Here is a 26679-nt window from a genome sequence, read left to right as displayed (position 1 = left end):
GCAGGAATTAGCAACTACTCAAAACACACTGGTAAGACACTTGTGTGTCTGAGAGTGGGATGTAAATCCCACAAATTCAGGGGTCTGCCACCTTGGTAAGATTTCTAAGGGTCGAATGATGTGGGGTCTGTCAAGACATTCCTTCCAAGGTGAAGAAAGTGCTATATCTGGCCCCTCCTACCACTAGGAAATAGGCACAACTATTGGGCCTCCTTGGATTTTGGAGACAGCATATTGCCACATTTGGGACTGCTACTCCAAGTCATTTACTGACTGACCAGAAAAGCTACCAATTTTGAGTGGGGTCCAGAACAAGAGAATGTTCTATAACAAATCCAACCTGTCAAGCAAACTGCTGTACCATTTGAGGTATATTATCCGGCAGATCCAACATTGCTTGAAGTATCAATAGTGGATGAGGATCCTGTTTAGAGCCTTTGGCAGGCCCCAATATGTGAATCTCAGTACATATCCTTAGGATTCTTCAAGCAAAGCCACACCATCCTCTCTCAACAACTGTTCTCCTTTTGAGGAACAGCTTTTGGCTTGCTTGCTCATGGGCCTTAGTGGAGACGGAACACTGAATCATGGGCTGCCACGTTACCATGCGACCTGAGCTGCCCATCAAAAACTGAGTGCTGTCTGATCCATCAAGCCATACAACTGGGTGTTCACAGCAGCACTTCATCATTAAATGGAAATGATATATACAACATTAGGCTCCAGCAGGTCCTGAAGGGACAAGTATGCCTACAACCTCCACTAATGCTATATTCCATTCCCCTCTCAATTCACAGCTATGGCCTCATGAGGAGTTCCTTGTGACCAGTTAACTGAGAAACAAAAAAACTCAGGCCTGAGTTAGATAATTCTCCATGGTTTTCAGCACCACGGCCCCACCCTGAGATGGTCCTGAAAGCCAGTGGTGAAAGGAAATCATCCAAGCGGGCAGAAATCTGAACAGTACACCGTTATTTATTTTGCCTGGAAGGAGAGATAGCCAGTTATGGGTCTACCCTGATTCATGCACAGTGGCTAATGGTTTGGCTGAATATCAAAGACTTGGAAGGAGTACACTGGAAAATTTCTGAAAAGGAGTTCTGGGAAAGAGGCATGTGCACAGACCTTTCCAAATGGGCACAGAGTATGAAGGTATTTGTGTCCCATGTTAACGCTCACCAAAGGGTGACTCACCAGAGGATTATTTAATAATCAGGTGGATAAAAGGACATGTTCTGTGGATGTCAATCTCATTCCGCTAGCCAGCCCCTTTCCCCAGACACTTCTATCATTGCATAAGTGGGTTCGTGAACTAAGTGGCTGCAGCAGCAGTGAAAATCAGACATGGGCTCAGCAACAGGGACTTCAACTCACCAAGGCCAATCTGGCAAAAGTCATTGTTAAGTTCCTAATCTTCCAACAGCAGAGACCAACAATTAACAACTAACTTGGCACAATTTCCTGGATGGATCAGCTGGCTACCTGGTATCAGGTTGATTACATTAGACCATTTCCATCATGAATGGGACAGTACTTTGTACCTACTGGAAAAGATCTTTTCTGTACATGGATTTGCCTTTCCTGCCTGCAATGCATCTATCAAAACTAACAACCAATTTGCAGAATGCCCCATCCACTACCATGGTACTACTTATAGCCTTGGACTCCAGAAGGTGTGAGAGGAAGTTGCTAAAGCCTCTACAGAGAGAGTCTCTGAGGGCACTAATGGGAGTGCTAGTTGATTCCAATTTGCATTTATTCTTGAGCCTGTTTTTGGAGGGGGCCCTGTACAAGTTGGGCCGATATGAAAGTAACAGCATCAGTGAGATTAAGTAAAATTTTTAAGTGCGGAATATGCTGCCTGCAGAACCCCAAAAGGACTAAAAGATGTATTTGTATTAACACTGTGTGTGCCACAAGCACAATTTAAAGTCAATAGCTGTTTCTTCACAGTGTCATGAATGGAGCAGCCCTCTGTTTACAAGTAATTTTTCAGGAACTTAACTGAGGTGGCAGATTTTTGTGTTATTTGTGGGGAAATGACTTATTCCCTTTTTATGAGTTCTTTTGTGTTTTTCTATGTCCCTAACGAATCTGAGAAATTAATTTCCTCAGAGGAGAATGTCATCAATGTAACGTCACACCTGTGCTCCTGGAGAAATCTGGATGCAGTTAAAGGCATTGCCTGCAAAGACTGTGTGCAATGGCAGAGCTGGTGAGGTATCCCATGGGTAGCCTGGTAAAAGTATACTGGGTCTCTATTGGAGGTGAAGGCAAACTGTGGCCAAGAGGCTGTTGAAACGAGTACTGAACAGAACATATTAGCTGAAACTGTAATAAAAAATATTTACTAGTGCTATTTGGATGGAGGCACTAATTTCAACATCGTTGGGTACTAGGTCCTAAAAGGATGGACCATAGCATTAAGGTTGTAATCCACTGTGAAGCACCATAATTTTACTTCCAGGTTTAAGAATAGGCTAAACTGGACTATTAAACAGAGACGCAGTGGTGATAATCACTTCTTCCCGAAATAGGTCTTTACGATGCTTTCAATTGGGGTGTACAGTACGTGGGGTCCCATTTTGTCAACCCAATTTGTAAGTGCCAAAAATTTAATTGTATTATTCATTGGCTCAGAGCACCTATGCCTTCTATGGGACTGTGCTAAAATTAAGTCAATGGATGCTACGACCATGGGGAACTCAGGCAATAATTCTATTGGTTAATGTGAAACTTACCCATTTGTCCTAAATGTCTCAGTCTGTTTGGGCTGCTGGAACAAAATACCATAGACTGTGTGGCTTATAAACAACATAATTTTACTTCCCACAGTTCTGCAGGCTGGGAAGTCCAAGATCAAGGCACCAGCAGATTCAGCGTCTAGTGAGGACCCGCTTCCTGGTTCATAGATGGCTGTCTTTTTCCTACGTCCCCACATGGCAGAAGAGTCAAGGGAGTTCTCTGGAATCTCTTTTTTAATGGCACCAACCATTTATGAGGACTCCGTCCTCATAATCTAATCACCTCCCAAAGGCCCCAACTCCAAATACTATCACATTGGGGATTAGAATTCAACATAATGCATTTTAGGAGAACACACACACTCAGTCTATAGCACCTATTTTATATTCAATAACTCCTCTAAGATTTTAGATGGTAACATGTTTAAATTTAGTGGGATGCCCAGGTATAAGTATAATTTGAGCCCTGTATTAAGGCCATGCAAGTTCGTCAATGGTACATTTCAGCAGATATTAAAGTTAATTCAGAAACTACATAGTAGAGATACAAAAGCCAATCAGTGCCCTTTTATCTTTGGTTGTATACATTATTTTAGTAAATTTTGGATTTCTAGTTAGGTCAAACTGTGGACCTTTGTTTCAGTTATTCCATTGTCTCCTCTCCCTATATCTAAGTCTCTCCCTCCCTCCCTTCATTCTTTCTATTTCTTTTCTTTTTGTGGTCACTGGATCTACTTCAAGGCGTTTCCTTTTACTCAGATCAAATTTACAAATTCCTTTCTCCAGAAGGCCTCCAGTTGGATCGTCAGGGTTAGAGGCCTGTGCCATGGTAATGGTTCCTTCATATGGCTTAAGTTGCATTTGAATTAACCCCTTTGCTGTGCCAAAGGGTGGTGTTTTCCCCTCTAACTATGAGCATAAGGATTTTTTTTGCAACACAGTAATAGGCAGCAGAGTGGTGCAGCAGAAGCATGCTGGGCCCATAACCCAGAGGTTATCCTCTGCTATGACTGCCTCTTTTTTCCCTGCCATGCAGGTTTCCTTCTCTCTCTCATTTCTCTCTGTATAAATTCTCTCAGGTTATTTTGGATTTCTAGCCATGTAAAGCCTTGGCTTTCAGTTATTATCTCTATCCTGTTACTCATGATATGGACCTTCTGGATGGTTACAAAGGAAAGGAGCAGAGCCCACCAGCCAGGCTCATAGGTAGCTGCCTCCTCTTCCAGAGAATGCCAGTCGATCTCCCTGGAGTCAGGGTCCACAAACAATAAGGTCATTTTGTCTACAGCCTGGGTCAAAGCCATCCAGCCCCATGACTGCAAGATTAGTTCTTTGGTGTGTTTTTAACAGCAGGGCTAAGCAAAACCCAGGTACATTGACCAGGGCTTTTGTATTTGAAGACTAGCTGAGTTTCCTCTTCTGGTAATTTGAAAAGGACTGGTCTCCTTTTCTTTTCTCATCAGTGTCTGGGCCACAGGCTACCATGAATGTGCATCTCGATATCCTTAGGCATCAGGCAAGCGTGTGTGATGGCAGCAAGGGAAAGAGCAGCAGAGAGAGGAAAGGCTGCTACCCTTGCCTGAACAATAACAGCTCACTAGGCAACTGGGATACCGTGCTCAATTCTCCCTCGAGTGGAAGTCTCCTACCTTTGCACAAAGGGCCATCCATATGCCCATCCCAGTGATGCACAATAACAATGGTATGTATGGGTACCCTGAGCAGCCAGGGATGGTCACCAGGCTATATGCTGTAACCAGAGAGCTCTAGCTGGACCCGTGGCAGGTGGGGCTCAATGCTGACCAGTGGGGTGCTGTGTTGTCACTGGTCTATAGGCAGGAGCCTCAGAGACCACCTGCCAAATAGACTGAACCCAATGGCAAATCACACAGTAAGCCAATTAACAATTCTTTTAGGGACAAGAGCCTTTTACGGTGGGAAGAGACAGTGACACCCAAAAAAGAATGCAGTGCAGTACAGGCCAAAGTGCAAGCCTGCCAGCAACTGGTGGTTCTGTCCCATGTAGCCTTTGCCAAATCATGGAAGCAGTTAGTTAGCTAAGAGTAATTAATTAACATTGATGAGGTGCCCTCAGTCTTGGATGGACCATCTTGTTCATCATGCCAATTGTATTAACTGCCACCATTCACTCCCGCCCTCAGGTGATGGAATGGTTGAACACATGACACCTGGCACTGGACTGATGCGATCTACATAAGTTTATTAGTCAGAGGCAGTGAGAGGCCAGGGGAGGAGGCCACCACTTGCCATGCAAGGCCACAGAGGTACTGCACTTGGGAACAGAGGGAACAACTAGGGGTTATGGGAAGTGGCTCTGTAGTATCAAGAGGGTGCAATATCCCCTGGTTTCCTGTGAAAGGATGTGAATAGCTTGTCTGAATAATTCTTCAGGCTGGTAGGGTGGTGAAACCTGCTACTCAGAGATAAGCAACAACTATGCCTGATCCCCTTGATAAGGAAGGAAGATTGTCTGACTACAGGATCTTATCTGTGGGAGGAGAATGGGGAGGGAAACTTGCAGTTAGGCCATTAGAGGCCCCACTGGTTTCAGATGTCAAGAGAGTCTATTACACAGGGCTTAATTTCAGGCCACAGTTACTATACTTTATTTTTAAGACTAGAAAAACAACTTAAATATTCATTAGTGGTGACTGTAGTTGCAGTGCAAAAACATGACTAACACTTCAGTACAGAAATAAGATATAAAGAGAGGTAAAGAATTTAAGATAATTCCAAAAGAAATAAGGCTTAGAAAAGTAGAAAGCTGTAATTGAAAATATGCTTTAGCGATTGTCAGTATGATTTCTGAGACTGCATTTACCCCCAATGTGGGAAAATTGGTACTGAATGATGTGAGTTTTTAATTTTATAAATATATAAAAAAGTATCCTCATATACTCGTCTATATTGCTATATGCAAGCAGTTTTGTTTATTGATTTAATACACTTTATTTTTCAGAGTAGTCTTAGCATTACAAAAAAACTGAGCAGAAAGTACAGAGTTCCTACGCACCCCTTCACCTCTACCTTCCGCCATAGCTCCCGCTATGATTAACATCTTCCATTAATGTGGTTCACTTGTTACAGCTGAGGAGCCAATACTGATACATTAGGGTTTACCCTTTGTGTTTTACATTTTGTGGTTTTTGACAAATGAATAATGACATATATTCACCATTACAGTATCCTACAGAATAGTTTCACTGCCCTAAAAATCCTGTAATCCACCTATTCATCCCTCTCTCCCTCCCTCACCCTGAACCCCTGGCAACCACTGATCTTTTTACTGTCTCCCAAGTTTTGCCCTTATCAGAATGCATTATACTTGGAATCATACAGTATAAAGCCTTTTCAGACTGGCTTCTTTCATTTAGCAACATGCATCTAAGGTTCCTCCATGGTTTTTGTTACTTGATAGCTCAATTCTTCCCCCCCCCCCCCGAAGATTAGCCCTGAGCTAACATCTGCCAATCCTCCCCTTTCTTCTCTGAGGAAGACTGGCCCCGAGCCAACATCCATGCCCATCTTCCTCCACTTTATACATGGGATGCCTACCACAGCATGGCTTGCCACCCGGTGCCATGTCTGCCCCCAGGATCCGAACCAGTGAACCCCAGGCCACTGAAGTGGAACATGCACACCCAACCGCTGCACCACCGGGCTGGCCCAGCTCAATTGTTTTTATCACCTGCAAAGCATCGTATCCTGTGACCTTGCTATAATTGCTTATTAGTGCCAGGAGGGTTTTTTTGTTGATTCTTTGGAATTTCCTACATAGACAATCATGTTATCTGTGAACATAGTTTTCTCTCTTCCTTCCAAATCTGTGTACGTTTTATTTCCTTTACTTGGCTTACTGCATTAGCTAGGACTTCCAGAAGGATGTTGAAAAGAAGTGGTGAAAGAGGACCTTCTTATCTTACTGGGAAAGCATTTAGTTTCTCATCATTAAGTATGATGCTTAGCTGTATGTTTTTTTGTAGATATTCCTTACCAAGTTAATGAAGTTCCCTGTATTCCTAGTTTGCTGAAACTTTTTTTTATCACAAATGGGCGTTAAGATATTGTGAAATGTTTTTCTGCATTTATTGATATGATCATGATATTTCCTCTTTAGCCTGTTGATGTGATAGGTTACATTAACTGGTTATTAGATGTTGAATCAGCCTTGTATATCTAGAATAAATCCCACCTGGTCACAGTGTCTAATTCTTTTGATATACTGTAGACTTCAATTTGCTAAGATTTTGTTGAGGATTTCTACATCTATGTTCATGAGAGACAGGGGTCTGTAGTTTTCCTTCGTTGTAATGTCTTTGCCTCCTTTTGCTACTAGGGTAATGTTGGCCTCACAGAATGAGTTAGGAAGTATTCCCTCTGCTTGTACTTTCTTGGAGATTGTAGAGAATGGTATCATTTCTTCCCCTAAGTGTTTGGTAGAATTCACCAGTGAACACATCTGGCCTGGTATATTCTGATTTGGAAAATTAAGTATTGATTCAATTTCTTTAATAGATATATGCCTATTCAGATTTATCCTTCCGTGGGCTTTGGCAGATTGTGTGTTTCAGGGAACTGGTTCATTTTATCCATGTTATCAAATTTGTGGGTATAAAGTTGTCCACAATATTCCTTTATAATTTTTCTGATGTCCATGAGATCAGTAGTTATGGCTCTCTTCCATTTCTCATATTAGCAATTAGCAGTCTTCTCTTTTTCTTAGTTAACCTGTCCATAAGTTCATTAATTTTACTGACCTTTTCAAAGAACCAGCATTTGGTTTTACTGACTTTCTCTATTGGTTTCCTGTTTTCAACTTCATTGATTTCCACTCCAATTCTTCTTCTTATTTTTGTCACTCCAATTCTTACTATTATTTTTGTTTTGCTTACTTTGGATTTACTTTGCTCTTTTTCTAGTTTCCTAAGATGCAAGCTTAGACTATTTGTCTAATCTAAGATCATTAGATTGTGTAATCTTAGATTATTTGTGCAACCTAATTATTTATATAATCTGATCATGTGATTTAGTATACTACCTTTACACTGCCAATAAAAGCCCCACTCTAGCTCTACTCTGGCCCTGTTCCAGCCTCAACCCACCTTCTCATGTAGTCAAAGTCATTGAGGATGCAGTCATTGAGGACCTCTCTGGGTACATTGGACCCCTGAGTTTACAGCCCAATTTACAGCCCTGAGTGTCATCTAGTGTGACTGAGACTTCTTTTGCAGACCCTGCCTTGGAGAGCAATTGCTTTCAGAGGGTTTGGACAAAATTTAGGCTGAGCGCTACAGTATTCACATATGTTCACTCAAGGCAGCTCATGGTTTGGGATGAAACATGGGTGAAAAGAGAAAGGGGGCAATGGGACTAGGGCCTAGATATTCCCATGCACAGAATACATTTTATTTAACATTTTGTTATTTTGATTTATAAGTTTTAAATGGTTAGACACGAGCTTCATGGGCATCCTGTTAAACTGTTGCTCCAGGCCCTACAAACATGGGAGATGTGCCTGACATTGTAACAACTGCTCAACTAGGAGCATCTATTTCCTACTCACAATTATAACAAGTTCCATTATGCATATGAAACACATACAGTTTACATACCACACCATTTGTACATACATAAGTCCAGCAAACGTAAGGGATATTTCACTTATGCATTTAATGTTGTTGCCCTAATCATTAAATTTATCTCTTCTTTCAAAAAGCTTCATATTCAAATGGTTGCCAGGATTACGGTGGCAGAAAGCGTATGATTACTAACACAAGAGAACGTCTTGTGGTGAAACCCTGATTCCTTTGTAACTTTCACGCGTACAGATTCCAGATTCCTTTTTGACTTTGTAACCTGTGTTCATGATTACTAAAACCTACAAACAATAAAGTTTCATAGAAATACACACATAAACACACAGAATGTATGTAAAAACAGACGAAATCTAAATAAGGTCTGTATCTGACTTAGTAGTAGGGTACTATCAATTTCCTATACTTGAGAAATGGTTATGTACAATATTATTATTAGAGGAAGCTTGGTGAAGGGCACATGAGAATTCTATGTACTACTGTTGCAATTTCTTGTGAGTCTATTTTTTCATTTTACTATTTTTTTAGTTTTTAAAGCTTTACATTACACAATATACATCTATAAATTATAATTTGTTATATTTCCTAAAGATAACCAAGGCATCAAAACCAAAGCACAACTTCTAATGTTACATTACTTCTAAACAAAATTTTCAAGCTATATGTCTCAAATTCACAGATTTCTCCTCAACATAAATTCTGACATAAACTAGTTGGTATTTTTTGCTAGAAACTTTTACAAAATCAAAAAATCTGTAAGATTTTATACCAGTATTAGCTACGTGACATCAAATGAAATTTTAATTCTTAACAAGACTTTCTATATTTGTTGCACAGATTTTTCCCTATCATTACTTTGGAGTAAAATAAGGCCAGTCTGTGGATGAATGTTACTGAACATTCAGGATGTCAACAGAGCTTTCTCCACAGCGTGAATTCTCTGAAGTATAGTGGATGCTGAATTGTGGCTCAACATTTCTAACATTCACTTCAATCACAAGATTTTTCTCCTGTGTGCGTTCTCTGATGTACAATGAGGTTTGACTTCTGAGAGAAGGTTTTTCCACACATTTTACATTCATAGGGCTTCTCCCCTGTGTGAGATCTCTGATGTTTAGCAAGGTCTGATTTACGGTAAAAAATTTTCCCACATTCATTACATTGACAAGACTTCTCTCCTGTGTGAGCCCTGTGATGCACTGTGAGGGATGATTTGTGACTGAAGGATTTCCCACATTCATTACATTCATAGGGCTTCTCCCCTGTGTGTTTTCTCTGATGTAAAATAAGTCCTGACTTCACACAGAAAGATTTTCCACATTCGTTACATTTATAGGGCTTTTCTTCTGTATGAGTTCTCTGGTGTACAATTAGAGCTGACTTATGGCAGAAAGCCTTTCCACATTCATTACATTCATAGGGTTTCTCCCCTATGTGAATTCTCTGGTGCTGAGTGAGCTGTGACTTCTGGCAGAAGGTTTTCCCACATTCATTGCATTCATAGGGTTTCTCCCCTGTATGTGTTCTATTATGTTTAGTTAGGTATGATTTGTTATAGAAGATTTTTCCACATTCATGACATTCATAGGGTTTCTCCCCTGTATGTGTTCTATAATGTTGAGAGAGGGTTGACTTATGGCTGAAGAATTTCCCACACTCAGGACATGCAAAGGGTTTCTCCCCTGTGTGAGTTCTCTGATGTACTGTGAGATCAGACTTCAAGCAGAAAGTTTTCCCACATTCATAACACTCATAAGGTTTTAACCCTGTATGGATTATTTGATGCCTGGTGAGTACTGACTTATGGTAGAAAGTTTTCCCACATGCATTACATTCATAGGGTTTATCCCCTACATGAGTTCTCTGATGTTGTGTAAGATGTGACTTCTGACAGAAAGATTTCCCACATTCAGGACATTCAAAGGGTTTCTCACCTGTATGAGTTCTCTGATGTACTGTAAGGTGTGAATTCATACAGAAGGATTTTCCACATTCATAACATTCATAGGGTTTCAGCCCTGTGTGTGTTCTCTGATGTTTAGTGAGGTCTGACTTCTGGTAAAAAGTTTTCCCACATGCATTACATTGGTAGGGTTTCTCCCCTGTATGTGTTCTCTGGTGTAATGTGAGGGCTGACTTGTGGCTGAAGGCTTTCCCACATTCATTGCATTCAAATGGTTTCTCCCCTGTGTGTGATCTCTGATGTTTAGTGAGGTTTGACTTCTCCCAGAAAGTTTTTCCACATTCATTACATTGAAAGCGCTTCTCTCCTGTGTGTATCCTCCGATGTCGAGTGAGGTGGGACTTTTCCCAAAAAGCTTTCCCACATTCATTACATTCAAAGTGTTTCTCTCCTTTATGAGTTTTCTGAAGTTGTGAGAGGTATAACTTCCCCTTGAAATTATTCCCACTTTCATTACATTCATAGTATTTTATATGGGCCCCATGATGTTTCAAAAGGGTAGACTTCACACACAAGGATTTCCCACAATCACTAAATCTATAGTGATTCTCCTTTGAGGGGGTTATCTGATGTAAGAAGAAGGATGAGTTATCACAGAAAATTTGCTTGTATTCATTATATTCACAGTCATTCCCTTCTGTGATCTCCCTCTTCTGTGTATTGTATACTGCCTTTCCAAGGAAGGTTTCTCGATATATGTTATATTCAAAATTTTGCTCTAAAGTTTGTATCTTCTCATGCTGAACAGGGTCCTCATTGTGACTGAAAGTCTTTCCATTTTTAAAAAATTCACTTTTCTCTCTAGGATGAGTTTTCTCATGTTTAATATTGAGTAGCAATTTTCCACAGGCAGTAAATTCATCAGTCTTTTTTCCTAAACAGTTTTTCTTATTGATAACCAATTCTGAAATACAGTTGAAACTCACTCCACATGAGTCACACTGACAGAGTATTTTTCTGGAAGGAAAAGAATTTGTGTCCAACTTAAATGGTTTTCCTATCACATTACCTTGTTCTTTAGTCAGCTTTTTGTTATTGATGAATACAACTTCCCACACACGTTTAGACTGGTTTTCTTGGCTCCTTTCTTTCAGTTGATCAGATTTCCAGACTTCTAGAAATAAGAAAAATTAATCTTATCATATAAAGAAACACATTTCTTATGGAATGTGACCTATACACAAATGTCCTTTGTTGTAGCTGACTTTGATTTCTTGTCTGGTCTCCATGGATGAAAATAACTGCAAATGTCTTTTTTCTATTTCTTGGGTTTGAAGTGAAAAAACAAAAACAAGAAACAAAAACCCTGGCACAGTGGAAAAGGGAGAGGAAACTGGCTATTAGGACACGTACATTTGGTTTCCAATGTCTGAAGAATCATAGCAACTGTTTAAATCTGAATCTCTCCATGTATCCATCCTCCAAAAAACTATAAGGATTAATATAAGGAAAGCAAATAAAATTAGCTACAACAACTCATGACTTCAGCATAATTAGGAAACACAGAATACTACTAACTTCAAATCACCACTAAGTAAGGAAATAAATATTCAAATATAGAAGAAAGTGATATAGAACCCACATCTATGGAAAGAGTGAGCTGGAGACTGCGGCAAACTCATGTAAAAGAAGAGGCAAAGAACTTAGAGATAATTAAACACGAATAAAATTACTCCCAGAAAGGAGAAGTCCCACTCTGAGTGGGAAAATACTGAGATGATGCCTCAGTTCTGATAGATGAGAGCTCAAACTACTGGGAAATCCAAAAGAAGGGATTTGTGAAGCATACAGGAAATAACAAAGCAAGAGCTGAACAAAGTGAAGAATAAAATTGTAAAAACAACAAAGTGATCTTAGAAAAGGACTTAAATTACAAACAGCCTGTTATGGACAGAATTGTGAATTGTGTCCCCCTCTCAAATTCATATGTTGAAGCTCTAATCCCCAGTGTGACCATATTTAGAGACAGGGCCTTTAAGGAGGTAATTAAGTTTAAATGAGGTCATAAGGATAGAGGGCTAATCTGATAGGAATCGTATCATTATTAGAAGAGGAAGAGACACCAGAGCTTTCTTGCTTTCCTTGTGGGCAGAGAAAAGGCCATGTGAGGACACAGCAAGCAGGTGGTGTCTGCAAGCTGAGGAGAGAGGTCTCACCAGAAACCTAAGAATAAAGGCAGGATCTCACTCAAAACTGTACACTGATACTATATCATCCACCATACAGTCCATTCAAGAAAAGCAGTATCTTTGAAAATATCTACGTGCCTTTTAGCCATACAAATCCTTTCCCTTCACTGAAAAATCTTCCAAAATCATGAAACTGGATTTAATCAAAATTTATTTCTTTGAAAATTTTCCATGTTCTATAATTATTAATATATTATACTGTAAGTATACTTCTGTACTTGCTTTTCTCACTCTAAGTTTCCAAAATTCATCCACATTGTTGCACATAAATATAGATAAAATACGACTGAGAATATACTGTAATGTACATACTGATTCCTCCATTTGACAGTCTGGTTGATTTTGTTTTTCTGTCATTATGAACAATACAGACAGGTGAACTCTATATATCCCTGGTGAATATTTGGAAAAGTGTCCCTAAAGCAGTGGTACTCAAAAGTGGGGTTTGTGTATCACTGCAAGTCAATATAATGTATGTAACAAGTACAATGTGATGAGATAAATACAGAAATTGAGAGCAGCCATTTAGAAACTTCCTTGGCAATTTCAAACTAGCTTCAGTGAGGTGCTGTTGATGAATCAACTGAATATGTTTAAACCATATAATTTGATAAATTTTGACATTATGATATATATGAATGGATTTACTTCTGGGCTCTGTATTCTGATCCACTTCATCTATGAGGTCTGTCTTGATGTCAACACTGCACTGTCTTATTTATAGTAACTTGATAATAAGTCTTGAAATCAGACAGCATTAGCCCTACAACTTACCTTTCAGTTTTCAAAGTTGTTGTAATTACTCTAGCCCTTTTGCACTTCTATATAAAACTTACAATGATCTAGTTAATTGCTATAAGAAAGGCTGCTGGGAATTAGATTAGGATTATTCTGAATGTAGAGAAAAGACTTTTAAGGGGAAAAACATATTAACAATATTGAGCATTCTGATACATAAACACAGTTCTCTCTCTCCATTTATTTAGGTCTTCAGTTTCTCTCTGCAATGGTTTATAGTTTTCACTGAGGTCTTTCACATCTTTTGCCAGACATACCTACAAAAGATATTTTTCACACTATTGCAAATACTGCTTTTTATTTATTTTTTGTGAGGAGGACGGGCCCTGAGCTAACATCAGTTCCCAATCCTCCTCTTTTTGCTTGAGAATGATTGTCATGAAGTTAACATCTGTGCCAATCTTCCTCCATTTTCTATGTGGGACACTGCCACAGCGTGGCTTGACAAGTTGTGCTAGGTGCGCGCCTGGGATCCAAACCTAAGAACCCCGGGTGGCCAAAGCTGAGTGTGCGAACTTAACCACTATGCCACCAGGAGAGCCCCCGCAAACACTGCTTTTTAAAATTTCAATTTCCAATTTATCATTGGAAGCATATGGAAATAAAATTGATTTTTGTATATCGACTTGTATCCTCCAAACTATATTTACTTAATAGTTCTAGTCATTTATCTGTAGATTCCATTGAATTTTGTACATAAACATATTTTTTTATGACTAAAGACAGTTCTACTTCTTCTTTTCCACTCTGATCTCCGTTTCTTCTTCTTCCGTGATTACACTAGATAGATTACATTACATTACTGAGTACAAGTGGATATCCTTGTCTTGTTCCTGATATTGGAAAGAAACTATTCATCTTTGGGTTTTTTTTTTATCATTAAGCACAATACTAGTTGGAGGTTTCCTACAGATGCCCTTTTTCAGGTTAAGAAATGTCCCTTCTAAGGGCCAGCCCTGATGGTCTAGTGGTTAAAGTTCTGCACTCTCCACCTTGGCAGCCAGAGTTCATTTCCTGGTCATGGAACCACACCACCTGTCTGTCAGTTGTCATGCTTTAGTGGCAGCTCATATAAATGAACTAGAAGGACTTATATCTACACACTGGGGTTTTAGGGAGAAGAAAAAAAAAGAGGAAGATTGGCAACAGATGTTAGCTCAGGGCAATCTTTCTCTGCAAAAAAATATTGGACCAATCTGTAGAGCAATATATGACCAGGACATTGTTGGAAACAACAAACAATCAATTAGTAGAGACAAAAAGCAGGGTAAGACACCCACAGAGAGCAGACAAGTTAACATACAGATCAGAGAAACAGACTATTAATCAAGGTACTCCAGAGAAACAGAACCAATAGGATATATATGATAAACATATATATCCAAGAAAGAGACAGAGAGAGAGACAGAGATTGATTAAGGAAACTGGCTGATGTAGTTACGGAGGCCAAGAAGTCCCACAATCTGCCATCTGTAAGCTGGAGAACCAGGAAAGCAAGTAGTATAATTCAGTCCAACTCCAAAGGCCTGAGAACTAGGAGCCAATGATATAACTCCCAGTCAAGGTCAAAGGCCTGAAAACTAGGGGGCTGCTAGTGTAAGTCTTGAAGTCTGAAGGCCCAAGAATCAGGAGCTTTGATGTCTGAGGGCAGGAGAAGGTCCCAGCTCAAGAATAGAGAGAGAATTTGCTCTTCCTTCACTTTTCTGTTCCATCTGGGCTCCCAAGGAATTGGATGATGCCCACCCATATAGGTGAGGGTGGATCTCTTTACTCATTCTACTGAATCAAATGCTAATCACTTCCAAACACCCCCCAGAGACACCCAGAAATAAAGTTTTACCAGTTATCTGGCCATCCCTTCTGCCAGTTAACTGACAGACAAAATTAACCATCACAGAGACACTCAAAGAGCACTCTGTTAACACCATTGTCATTCTAAGGAGAGTGTGCATGCCCAAGGCAGAGCTCCCTGACAAGCAAGATCAGAGACAGAATACTTGGGAGGAAAACACTTCACTCAAATAGTCCAGCCAAGTCACTAAACAAATAAATTAGCAAGCAAAATAACAAGCAGCCCTGGAGAGAGAAAAGGAATCAGTTATCAGAGTACGTACAAAATATTATCTAAAATATCCATTTTTCAAGAAAATTACAAGACATATAAAAGAAACAGGAAAAGTTCAGATATACGGGAGAAACAGCAGGTCTTTTGCCAAATTGGAGAAGTTTTCAACCATTATTTCTTGAAATACTTGAAGTACCACTCACCTCTCCTTTTGTTACTCTGATGATAGAAATGTTAGTTCTTTTGCTATTGCCTCACTTTCCAAATACAGAGAGAATCCAACCTCTTCACATTACGTCCATGCCTTCCAACTTTGTCTAAGTGACCATAACAAAGACAGCAACCACTCATAAAGAAAAGTACGTAAACTCATAAAGAAACTCATAAGGAAAACTACAGTCCCCTAATGAGTTCTCTAAGTGCTTATGCTCTTCCCAATACTTTCTCCATAGAGATAAGAAAGATCTTATACAAACTTAATTTGTTGCTCATTTGCCAAAATATACTAATAAATTAGGAATAAAATTAAAATCTTTAATAAGACTCATGATATTCTCATCTTTTGGACTACAGCTGTCTGACATCATCTCCTGCCCCTCTTCCCATTAACCACTCCCCCATGGCCACTGTGACTTTTTTCACTATTTCTCAAAAATGCCAAGCACATTCCTACCCATGGGCTTAGCAGTTGCTATTACCCTTGCTGAGAAGAGGCAGAATCCTCACAGCTCACACAATCATTTCATTCAAATTCTGCTCTAATGGTAACAGCACACTCAATCAATTTAACCCTGCTCTAATTTCTTTAATAGTTTTTACCACCACAGAGCATTTAATACACATATGTATGTGTTTATGTGTTTAGCTACTTTTTAAAATTAAAATATATTTGACATATAACTCAAATTTAAGGGGTATGACATGTTAATTTGATGTATTTACATACTGTACTAAGATTCCCATCGCTACAGCGGTAATTAACACCTCTTTCATGTTACTTATTATCATTTCCTATGGGAATAATTAAGTTCTAGTCTCTTAGTAAGTTTGATAATTATAATACAATATCGTTGTCTATATTCACTATACTGTGCATTAGATCTCTAGGACATATTTACTACTTGTTACAAGTTTATACCCTTAGACAATACCTGTCCTATTCCCCCACCCCCCAGCCCCTGGTACCTATCATGTTACTCTCTGGTTCTGAGTTTGGCTTTTTTTTAGATTCACATATATGTGATACTATACAGTACTTGTCTTTGACCTATCTCACTTAGCATTCCACATGTGCTTAAGGTCCATCCCTGTTGTTGCAAAAATGGCAGGGTGTCCTCCATTCTCATGGCTAAATAATACTCCTTGTGTGTGTGTATGTGTGTCTGTGTATACATACTCATATATATCAATATATACACACCACATCTTCTTTATCCAGTCATCCAATGATGGGCTCTTAGGCTGTTTCCATATTTGGCTAGTGTGAATAATGCTGTGATATACATGGGAGTGCATCTATCTCTTCAATATCCTGTTTTCATTTTGGGTATATACCCACAAGTGGAATTGACAGATCATATGGTGCTTCTATTTTTAAATTTTTGAGGGACCTCCAGATTGTTTTCCATAGTAGCTGAAACAATTTACATCACCACCAACAGTGCACAAGTGTTCCCTTTTCTCCCCATCCTCACCAATACCTGATCTCTGATCTTCTTGATGCTAGCTGTTGTAAATGGTGTGACATGATATCTCATTATGGTTTTGATTTGCATTTCCCTGGTGATTAGTGATGCTGAGTATCTTTTCATGTACCTGTTGGCCATTAGCACTACTTATATAAACTCATTAAGACATATATTTTTTTCACTACTATATTCTCAACTTTTAGATTATACAGGTACTAAAAAATTATGTGAATCAGAAAGTGAATATATGAAAGAATGCCTCACAGCAAAAACGCAGTGCAATGGAGTTAAGGTGGGCAAGTGAAATTGCTTTGAGAAACATAGAGTAACCAAGAAAGAAAATAGTAAAACGAGGTTGCTAAAGACTAGACTGTTGATATATGTAAAAATGGTAAATTTTCAAAAACGAATGAAAAAGAACATTTTTTATGAGAGTGGCATCTGGAGGTTGGGCTCAAAAATGAGTATTCTTAGTCAGTTCCAAGGATCAGGACTTCTAAAGAGATATTCCTGAAAAACACATTTCAAAGTTGTCAACCTCTAGATTAACCACAGGGAAACAATAAATCCTCTGAAGTTCATCTGTGCAGTACACATTAACTCACCTGGGAATACCTGGCTTGGGAATTCTTCCTCCGATATCCATGGCTCCTCCCCTTGCTCGAGCCTGAAGATCACTTCTGGTTTGGTAACACAATACCCTGTCAAAGTGAAATAATTTAGGACTTGGACCAAGTGGCCTAGACTTGAGGGCCTCTGAAAGAGGAAGAAGCTTCTGGAGCTGCTCAGTGAAGGTATCATTGAACATTTCACTGGAGAGGTAAACAAATATCTTCACAGAGCCCAAAAATGATCAATCAACACTGATTCCTGAATTCCAACCTTAAACATGTCTAAACTCTTAGAGAGTGTCCATCTGCTTCATAATTAAAAGAATTTTAAGATGCTATTTAGAATTACATAACAAATCTTACCCACTGAGACAAGGTTGCTGTAGTTCTCCAGCATCACATCTCTATACAGGGACCTCTGAGTTGAGTCCAGGTGCTGCCACTCTTCCTGGGTGAAGCCCACAGTCACATCCTTAAATGACACTGATCCCTGGAATTTCTGTTCAATCTGAAATGTTCAGAATTAGGTGACATGGAAAAAGTTGTATGAGAACTAATCCTTACCATGGTTACTGTTTACAGATTACCAAAATGGTTTGCAGAATGTCTGTTTTGCTTTATACTTTGGGGGAAGAAGAGAAATCATAATAGAAATATTCTGCCATTGCATTAAGGTATTATTCATGTAAAAAAATTATCAAGTCCTCGCAATGTATCTGGAACTATTCTAGTTCTCGGAAATACTACGATTAATAAAAATCTTCTTGCATTCAAGGAGCTTTTCATCTGGTAAGAAAACATATGCAGTAATATGCCACAAACGCTATGGTCAAAGTACACAGAAGAGAGACTAACGTAACTGAGGAGCAAAATTAGCTCTATTTTGAGCTTCAATGAGGAAGAACAGCTGCTAGATGAAGAGTAATACTGTGTTCTTCATGAATACACAGCCATGGCACATGCAAACGCAGGCAGCCTCTAACACATTCAGGAAATGAGCAAAAGGGCACCCAGCATAGGAGCTGAGAATACAGCCTGCAGCTGTGATAAGACAAACGGCCATGGAGGTATTCAGGGAATGGATTACAGAGCAATTTTAGACCAATACTCTCCATAGTATGTGATCACTTTCCACTTTAAAGAATATTTTTTAGCACTACAGAAGTTTTTATTTATAAATTATAGAAATAGATATATTACAATTTTAATTTCATTCTTATTTAGACTTAAAAATACAGAAAGACAGCCTAATATTTTATTTCACTACAATACACATTCTAGGTTCCAACTTTTCAATTCAGAGATAATTAGGTTGTGTAGCAAATGAAAAGGGAACAATTTTGGAACTGTTGTACTCAAAATGTCTGTAGAACATTTTTACAAGAAGATATCCAACTGGATTCTCTTCGATATCATCTAGAACGCATGCCTCTACTTTAGGGATCACGGTTCTGGAGAAAGGGGAGCCAAACAAGTGACTTGAGCATATATTAAAGTTATGTGACTAAGTTTTTATTTATAAAACCAATTCTCTTAAAAATGGGAGGGGAAGCCAAAAGACAAAACAACACGACTTACATAAACTGTTATAATAGAAACTGGGATGCAAATAGAGCACTGATAAAGGAGACAGACAGCAACAGTATGTAGTCACCAATTCATTGGCAGAAAGGAAATGTTCCCTCAGGGTATATGCATGAACAGCTGAACAGATAACAGTGTCACAAAATTAGCCAGAAAAGAGAAAATAGATTGGGCACTCTATTTCAGAAAGATATGGTTAATATATAATAAAAGTAAAGCATAATACTGGAAGTCTAGAATGAAAATAAGAATTTTGTAGACATTAATAATTTGGTGGTGTTTGAAGTCATCAAGAATGAATAAGAAAACTCTGAGAGAACTAAGAGACTAAAAATAACCAAGAATGGAAGTTGAGGGAAAATCACTTTTTAACTGGCTTACAGAGAAAGAACAGGCCATGAAGACCATGCAGGAATTTTCTGAAAGGTGGAAATAAAAATAAGAACAAACAGTTTTAAAGACAATGATATGATCATCCCAGTAGATACAAAAAAGCATGATTTAAAAAAAAACTTCTTGGCAAACTAGAAATAGAAAGGAATTTCCTCAGTGTGATAAAGGATTTTTATAAAATCCACAGCAAATATCACACTTAATGGTGAAATATGGAAAGTGTTCCACTTAAAACTAGGACCAAAATAAGGACCCTGCTAGCTCCAATTTTAGTCAACATTTTTTGAAAGTTCTTAAGGGTAACATGGCAAAACAATCCTATACACAGAAAAAAACAAATAAAAGTATCCAAAATTAAAGTCTTAGAAATTGGATACAAGTTCAATTTAACAAATTTCAGAAAATAAAATTTTTAAGGTACAATCAACAATAGCATGAATAATATGAAAATTTCTACAAAGAAAATTACAAAATATTATGAAGGAAAATAAAAAAGACCCACATAAATGAAGGCATATAATAAATTTCTGGATAGGAAGCCTCAATATTATGAAAATATCAATTCTCTCCATGCTGATGTACAAATTCACAGCAATCTCAAACAAAATCCCAGCATATACTTCCTTGTATATTAGATAAGCTAATTCCAAAATATGCAAAAATGCAAAGGGCTAAGAATAGATAAGACAATCTTGAAGGAAAATAAAGCCAGAAGAAATACTATATATCAAGTATAATTATCCATGTGCCATAATTAAAACACTGTGACACAGGCATAAGGATTTTTAAATGTATCAACAAAATGGAAGAGAGCCCAAAAATTGACCCACATATATATGGTCTCTTGACTTATGACTAGGGTAACATAAGGACAATTATTTCAATAAATAGTTTAATTATAATGAGTATTTACTGTGATCTGAAGTGTAAGCAGAAATCCATTTTAGACAGTTCATAGATCTAAATTTGAAAAGTAAACCAGTAAAAAGTTTAGAAAATACCATGAAATACTTTCATGACCTAGGGATAGGTGAAGATTTCAACACAACACAAATTATATTAATCATACTATATTAAGAATCTAACCTTATCAAAAGAGAATAAAAATGGAATATACAGAATGGGAAAAGACATTCAGAATACACAGATCTAACAAAGAAATCCTATTTCTAATATAGAAAGAAATTTTATAAATTAATGAGAAAAAAGAGAGGCCATCTCAAGAACAAAACTGACAGCAACTATTTTCATAAAAACTATGGAAGTCAGAAGACACTGGGCAAAGATTTGAATAGGCAATTTGCAAATGAGAAAATCAAAATAGAAGGACATTTTAAAGAGCTAAGAAAACCACCACTAGGAAATTCTAAACCTAGCAAAAATATTTATAAAATGAATATATTTTTCACATAGAGGTCAAAAAATTGTCAACAGGACACATACACAACAAGAAATACTATAGTTATGGAAAATAATACCTCATATAAGCACAAAACTGCAAGAAGGAATGAAGAAAACTGAAAATGGAATTTAGAGCAACAAGTAATGTCTTGGAATCTATGACACGCACAGAAGTAAAATATATCACAACTCCAGCAACAAGATAAATGAAGTTAAACAGTTTTAAAATTCTTGCATTGTCTATGAAGCAGTAAAGCACTAATTTAAGGTAGACAAAAACAAATTCAGAATACGGCAGAGGAAAAACTTAATTCCTCTGTTTTACTCTACTCACATGCTACTCTGGTCACCAAACGTGTGGAAGTTTTTCCCACACCAAGCAATAACTCAATTCTGACACTACAGCAGCAGATCCCACAGATTAAGGACTCAGTCCCACGAGACTACTCCCACTTCAGATGCCAACTGCAAGTCCAAATTGTCACCTATGCATCTGACCAACTGTACATAAGTCAGAGTTCCCACAGCCTCCTCCTTGGGTTCAGTAATTTGCTAGATTCACTCACAGAACACAGGAAAACAATTTAGTTACTAAATTAACGGTTTATTATAAAGGGATACAACTCAGGAACAGCCAGATGGAAGAGACACATAGGGCAGTGTACAGGGAAAGGAGAACAGAACTTCCATGCCCTCTCAAGGTGCACCACCCTCCAAGCACCTCCCTGGAAGCTCTCTGAATCCCACAGCTCAGGGATTTTTATGGAGGCTTCATTTACATGGCACGATTGATTAAATTACTGGCCATTAGTGATTAATTCAGCCTCCAACCCCATTACCATCCTCAGAGGTTGGGAGGTGGGACTGAAAGTTCCAACCCTCTAATCCCATGGTCATTCTGGCAACCAGTGTCTCATCCTTAGGAGCATTCCAAAGTCACCTCATTAACATAAACTCAGGTGTGGTTGAAAGGGGTTTGTTATGAGTAACAAAAGGCACCAATTTCACCTTAATTGCTATGGAATCATTTCAGGAACTGGGAACAAAAACTAAATACTATAAAAAAAGATGTCCCTACAGTGCGTATCACTTAGGATATTACAAGAGTCTTAGGAGCTATGTGTCAGGAACCCTGGACAAAGACCAAAATACATATTCCTGACTATATATCACAATATCACAAATGCATATTGTAACATCCAGAGTAAAAACTAAAAAAAAAATACAAAATGGTACAACTAAAAAGCTACCAGATATAAAAGAAATAATAAAATGCCTGTCAAGAGGAGAATGGATAAATTATAGTATTTTCATGCAGTGGACTACCTTGTAGTAACAAAAGGAATGAACTACTGGAACACGCAGCAACATGGACGCATCTAACACATATTGAACAAAAGAAGCCTGATATAAAAGTGTACGCACCAATTCTATACATCTGAGTTTCACCAACAGCCAATATTAACCAATAATAATAGAATAGTGCCCACCTCAGGGAAAGGGAGGTTGTTGTTAAACATTGGGAAGGTCATAAAGGAACATTCAGTGGCAGTGAAAACATTAAATATCTTGATCTAGTTGGTGGTTATGTCACCAGTTACCTACACCGAGCTGCTTAAAGACTGACTTAGGCTTAAAGAGTTGCTTGTCGCTTAGTTGCTTAAAAAAGAAAAGTCTCATCAGCAGTTAGTAGCTCCTCAAAGTAACTGGGAAGTCCTTAAAACTTTACATACCTAGCACTTTGTCTTGAAGTTATGCTTACTTACAGGAACTAAGACGGCACACTGAGACAGAATGTTGTCAGATGGCCAAACCAGAGAACCAGCCCAAACCAGAAAGATCCAAGAGGGCGATGGGGTGCCACGCACAGACAGGCACATGTACAGAAGGTGCTACACACAAGAAGGAAGTTCTGCACATACCCCAAGATAAAGCTTTCTCTATTCATATTCATTCCCTTCCCCAAATAAAAGGCACCCACTACCCATGCTCAGGGAGCCATAGCTTTGTGAAATATCTCCTATGGTCTCCATTTTATTTGCTGCATGCTGTAAATAAAATTTCTGCTTTGTGTGACAACTACTTCTGGTGTAGCCTGTTTAACTCACCAAGAAGAAGTCTCACATTTCATCTGGTGAAAGTTACTAGGATGTACACATGTTTAAAAAAAAGAGCAAGATAGGGTGCCCTTTCTTCCTTTGGGCAGAAAGGCCCTGGGCCATGGTTCCTCATAAAGCTTTGTTTAATTTTCTCTTGCTATTCTGTCTCATGCGAATTTAATTCATTCTCCAGCCAGACAAACCCACATTTGGGAAGAGAAAATGTCTTCCTCCCCTACAGTTTTGGTGTAGCTGGCAGGATAAAATTTCACTGGCTGGACACTGCTTGCTCCTGGACTGCTGCAGCCCAGAGATCCCAGACTCCCAACGAGAGCTGACAAAAGGTAAGAGTTTTTACCACGTCAGAATCCCGGATCTCTGCTGGCAGAGTCCAATGGAAGCAAGAGTGGTGAGTTTTTTTGCTCTTCTAAATTTAGATTAGCAGGAGAAAATGTTGGTGAGGCTAGCTTCTTGGATTCAGCAACTCTAGGATTTGAGTACTCAGTGGTTGTAGATCCTTTTCCTCCCAGAGATAGTACTTTTCCTTGTCTCTGTCTTTTTGTTTGTCATAAGACACAGGCATCTCTATAAGCCTGTTGTCTGGGCTTTTTGTCTTATTCTATGTCTTGAGAGCTTGGTTTTGTGAACTTTCTGGTCTCTGCCATTGGAGGATGCATGTACCGGCACACATCTTGGCGGCCAGTCAAGTAGACTGGGGTTCCGGGACACACTCTTTGTCCGGCTGTTTCAGCTCTTGGGGGAGTTTGTCATAAGAGGTCCCAGTTGCTTTCATAAGGGGCCTTTGTCGTCTCAACTTTTGTTGCTTGCCTTTACTTTCTTAGGCTATTTTTGGGAGTGAACTTTCTGGATCTCTTTTGGGGACGCCTCTTTGTGTCCTTGGTTAAGCTTTGGTTGAGTCGCTGTTAAGATCCTACTCGTCAATTCAGCAAGATGATGGATCATTTAAATTCGGAAAACTTCTAAATTGGGGGGAAAAAGTTGTGAGCGCTCTCATCATAATTTTTATTGGTATCTATGAAAAAAGCCAAATTAAAAAGGAAACACAGAAAATGATAACTAGGTTTAAACCCTGACTCAGGTTATAATTGGATTGGTGAAATATAAAGGTCTAAGTGTTGATAAGATTATAAAGGTTGGAATGCTTGAGCTGATTTTCTTTATAAAGAGGTTATATCAACTTTGCCTGAGTATGTTTTAAAGTGTCAAGTCCTGGCCATGGGCCCTGTCCCCATGCTGCAGCTCTTCACTGCCCATGGGCCCTCTCCCCACACTATTCTCTGAATAGAGGAGCACTATTTCCAGGCCTTGAGTCCAGGAAGTCTTTCTTTTGACTCCTTGGCTTGGTGAGCCCGCTTGCTTCACCAGCTTGTGAGCTGAAGTTCTAGTTTTCCTTGTGCCTTTCTCTTTTTCAAGGATGGATCTAAATTCACTGCTCCATCAGGAACCTTCTCGGACAGCTGTATGAACCCATGTTTGCTGCCCATGGCTACTCTATGGGGCAAAGTGTGCCATTCAGCCTGAAGAGAATCAGTACCTTAAGCCTGAGGGTGATGGAGAATGAATTAATCCATTCCTTCCTGACTCTATCTCTAATATACAAATTTTACATCGGCACAGGTCGGCCACTTAAGTCATCAGGACAGCCGCCAATCTCCAAGACTCCCATGACAGGTTTCTTTTCCTAAGGCTGGATTGGGATCCCTCCCTTATGGCTCACTTGAACTGCGGGAAACTCCCAATCGGGACTCCAGTTCAAGGAAAGTACCAAACTCTAACCTTTGGTTGAGTATGGGAACCCCTTCTTGGGAGAACGGCTCCAGGATGCAATTGGGTAGACTGTCCCCCAGACCAGTGGAAAATTCTTCACTGTTTTTCTCTGTTCTTTTATCTTTGGGACAATTCACCTGGCACTTATGACTGCCAGGCATAATAGGGAAGGTGTACAAGAGATGCAATGCAGGGGTATGCCCCCATCACCCCTTGCTATAGGAACCCCACAGGCAGAACGGGTAGAATGCTGCCCTAGGTTCAGGAGATTTTCAAGGTAATGGAACCTTTTCTTTCCTCTCTCTTAAAGTGACAGTGGTCATTTTTTTTGGCTCCTTTTAAGCTTTGCAATTGAGAAAGAAAGAAATCTAAAGTGTCAAAGCCTCCACCTCTGGGAGCCCCACCTCTCTGGTTTCCGGGCCTGATCACCCCGGCAACCAAGTGGGGAGCCCTCTCTTGGCGATTGACTCGTTAAGCATTTTAGGTGGCCTACTGAGTCAGTTATGAGGATAGGAGACCTGTGATTTATTCTGTGAACTGTCCTGATGGTGTTTTGTGCCCTGGCATGGGAACTGTTGTGTGACCTCTATCTCGATAATCCTTGGGGAAAAGGCCATGAGGGTGAGGCCTGATCTCTTTTCCTTTGTCTGTCACCTTCTCTCTTGTCACCAAGTCGAGGTTAAGTTCAGGGTGGACCTAACCAGAACCTGGACCTTCTGTAAAATCGAAAACTTGAAAACTTTTTGCCAGGGAGTTAACTCTCAACCCTGGCACTGGGAGCCCAGCCTCCAGCTGGCTCCAGGCCTTTGCCTCCTGCTTCCCTGTCTGGCTCGCCTTGTGCTGGCTCAGGGACTAAGTGCCCTGGGCTAAGTGGAACTTGACTAGATCTTATAACTACGTTGATGCCTGCACTCAGGCGCCTTTGCATCCTTTCTCTGGCCTTGTCAGTTGGACACCAGCTTTACGGCCATGGGGAATGTCTCAAGCATCCTCAGAGACTCATCCCCTGGGTGCATTTTAACTAGTTGGAAATGCTTTCAGTTGGACGGGTTATGCCCCAGAAACTCCAGCTTGGAGAAAACTTGAGGAGTTTCTCTGTGCCTTTGTGATGTAGTTGGACAGGTAGTTCAATCTAGAAAGTCATTAAGTTAAACCCAGTAACTTCCAAGTGTCCTTGGAAAATCCTTGCAAGACTGGAAATACAGCTCCAGAGGCAGTTCAGATTCCACCCAGTTCCTTTATCTCAAGAAGGATTATCATCTCCCCTCTCCAGGAACTACTATCTAGCCCATCACTAATTCCTAAGACTGAAGGGGGAAAAAAAAAGAGGGGAAATGTCATAAGCGTGCCCTTGCCGAGAAAAAAAATCTAGCATCTTGAGTGTCTTCTCCACAAATATTAGTAAAAGGCTCAGAACAAAATTCGGATTCATAACTAGGGAGCTTTATATTATTGTACCAGATTCATGGAGTGATTTTTTTTAACAATAGCTGTGGAAACTCTGCATCTGTGTGTCTATATATGTGTGACTTTACTTCCAGATGCTAAGGCCAAAACTAAGAGCTCTGTTTAATTGGCTTGAAGTAAGCGCTTACATAAATTATAAATGCAATAGAAATTAACCCAATGTCTTTTAAGTTAAGACGATATGGATTAATCTTTGGTTAATGAAAGTTTAAGTTTGTTGGTTTGATTAAAATGTTTGAATATATCCTCCAGAGTTAGCACTGCATATGATGCA

The 26679-nt window shown here is 39.2% G+C and overlaps 1 protein-coding gene across 1 annotated transcript in view; it reads right to left on the bottom strand.

Moving 5' to 3' along the window:
• Positions 1-5670: 5670 nt before the first annotated feature.
• LOC100056363 (zinc finger protein 33B-like) overlaps positions 5671-26679 on the bottom strand; it is a 79832-nt gene continuing 58823 nt past the window's right edge. The window contains 4 exon segments of the mRNA XM_070228457.1: positions 5671-9363; positions 9365-11436; positions 17668-17763; positions 18037-18181. Of these exon segments, the coding sequence (XP_070084558.1) occupies positions 9250-9363; positions 9365-11436; positions 17668-17763; positions 18037-18181 (2427 nt within the window). The 3' untranslated portion in view covers positions 5671-9249.

Source organism: Equus caballus, chromosome 1 (assembly GCF_041296265.1).
Source record: "Equus caballus isolate H_3958 breed thoroughbred chromosome 1, TB-T2T, whole genome shotgun sequence".
Lineage (NCBI taxonomy): Eukaryota > Metazoa > Chordata > Mammalia > Perissodactyla > Equidae > Equus > Equus caballus.
The sequence above is the reverse complement of the archived record's forward strand: the minus strand, read 5'-3'. Positions and strand labels throughout refer to the sequence as shown.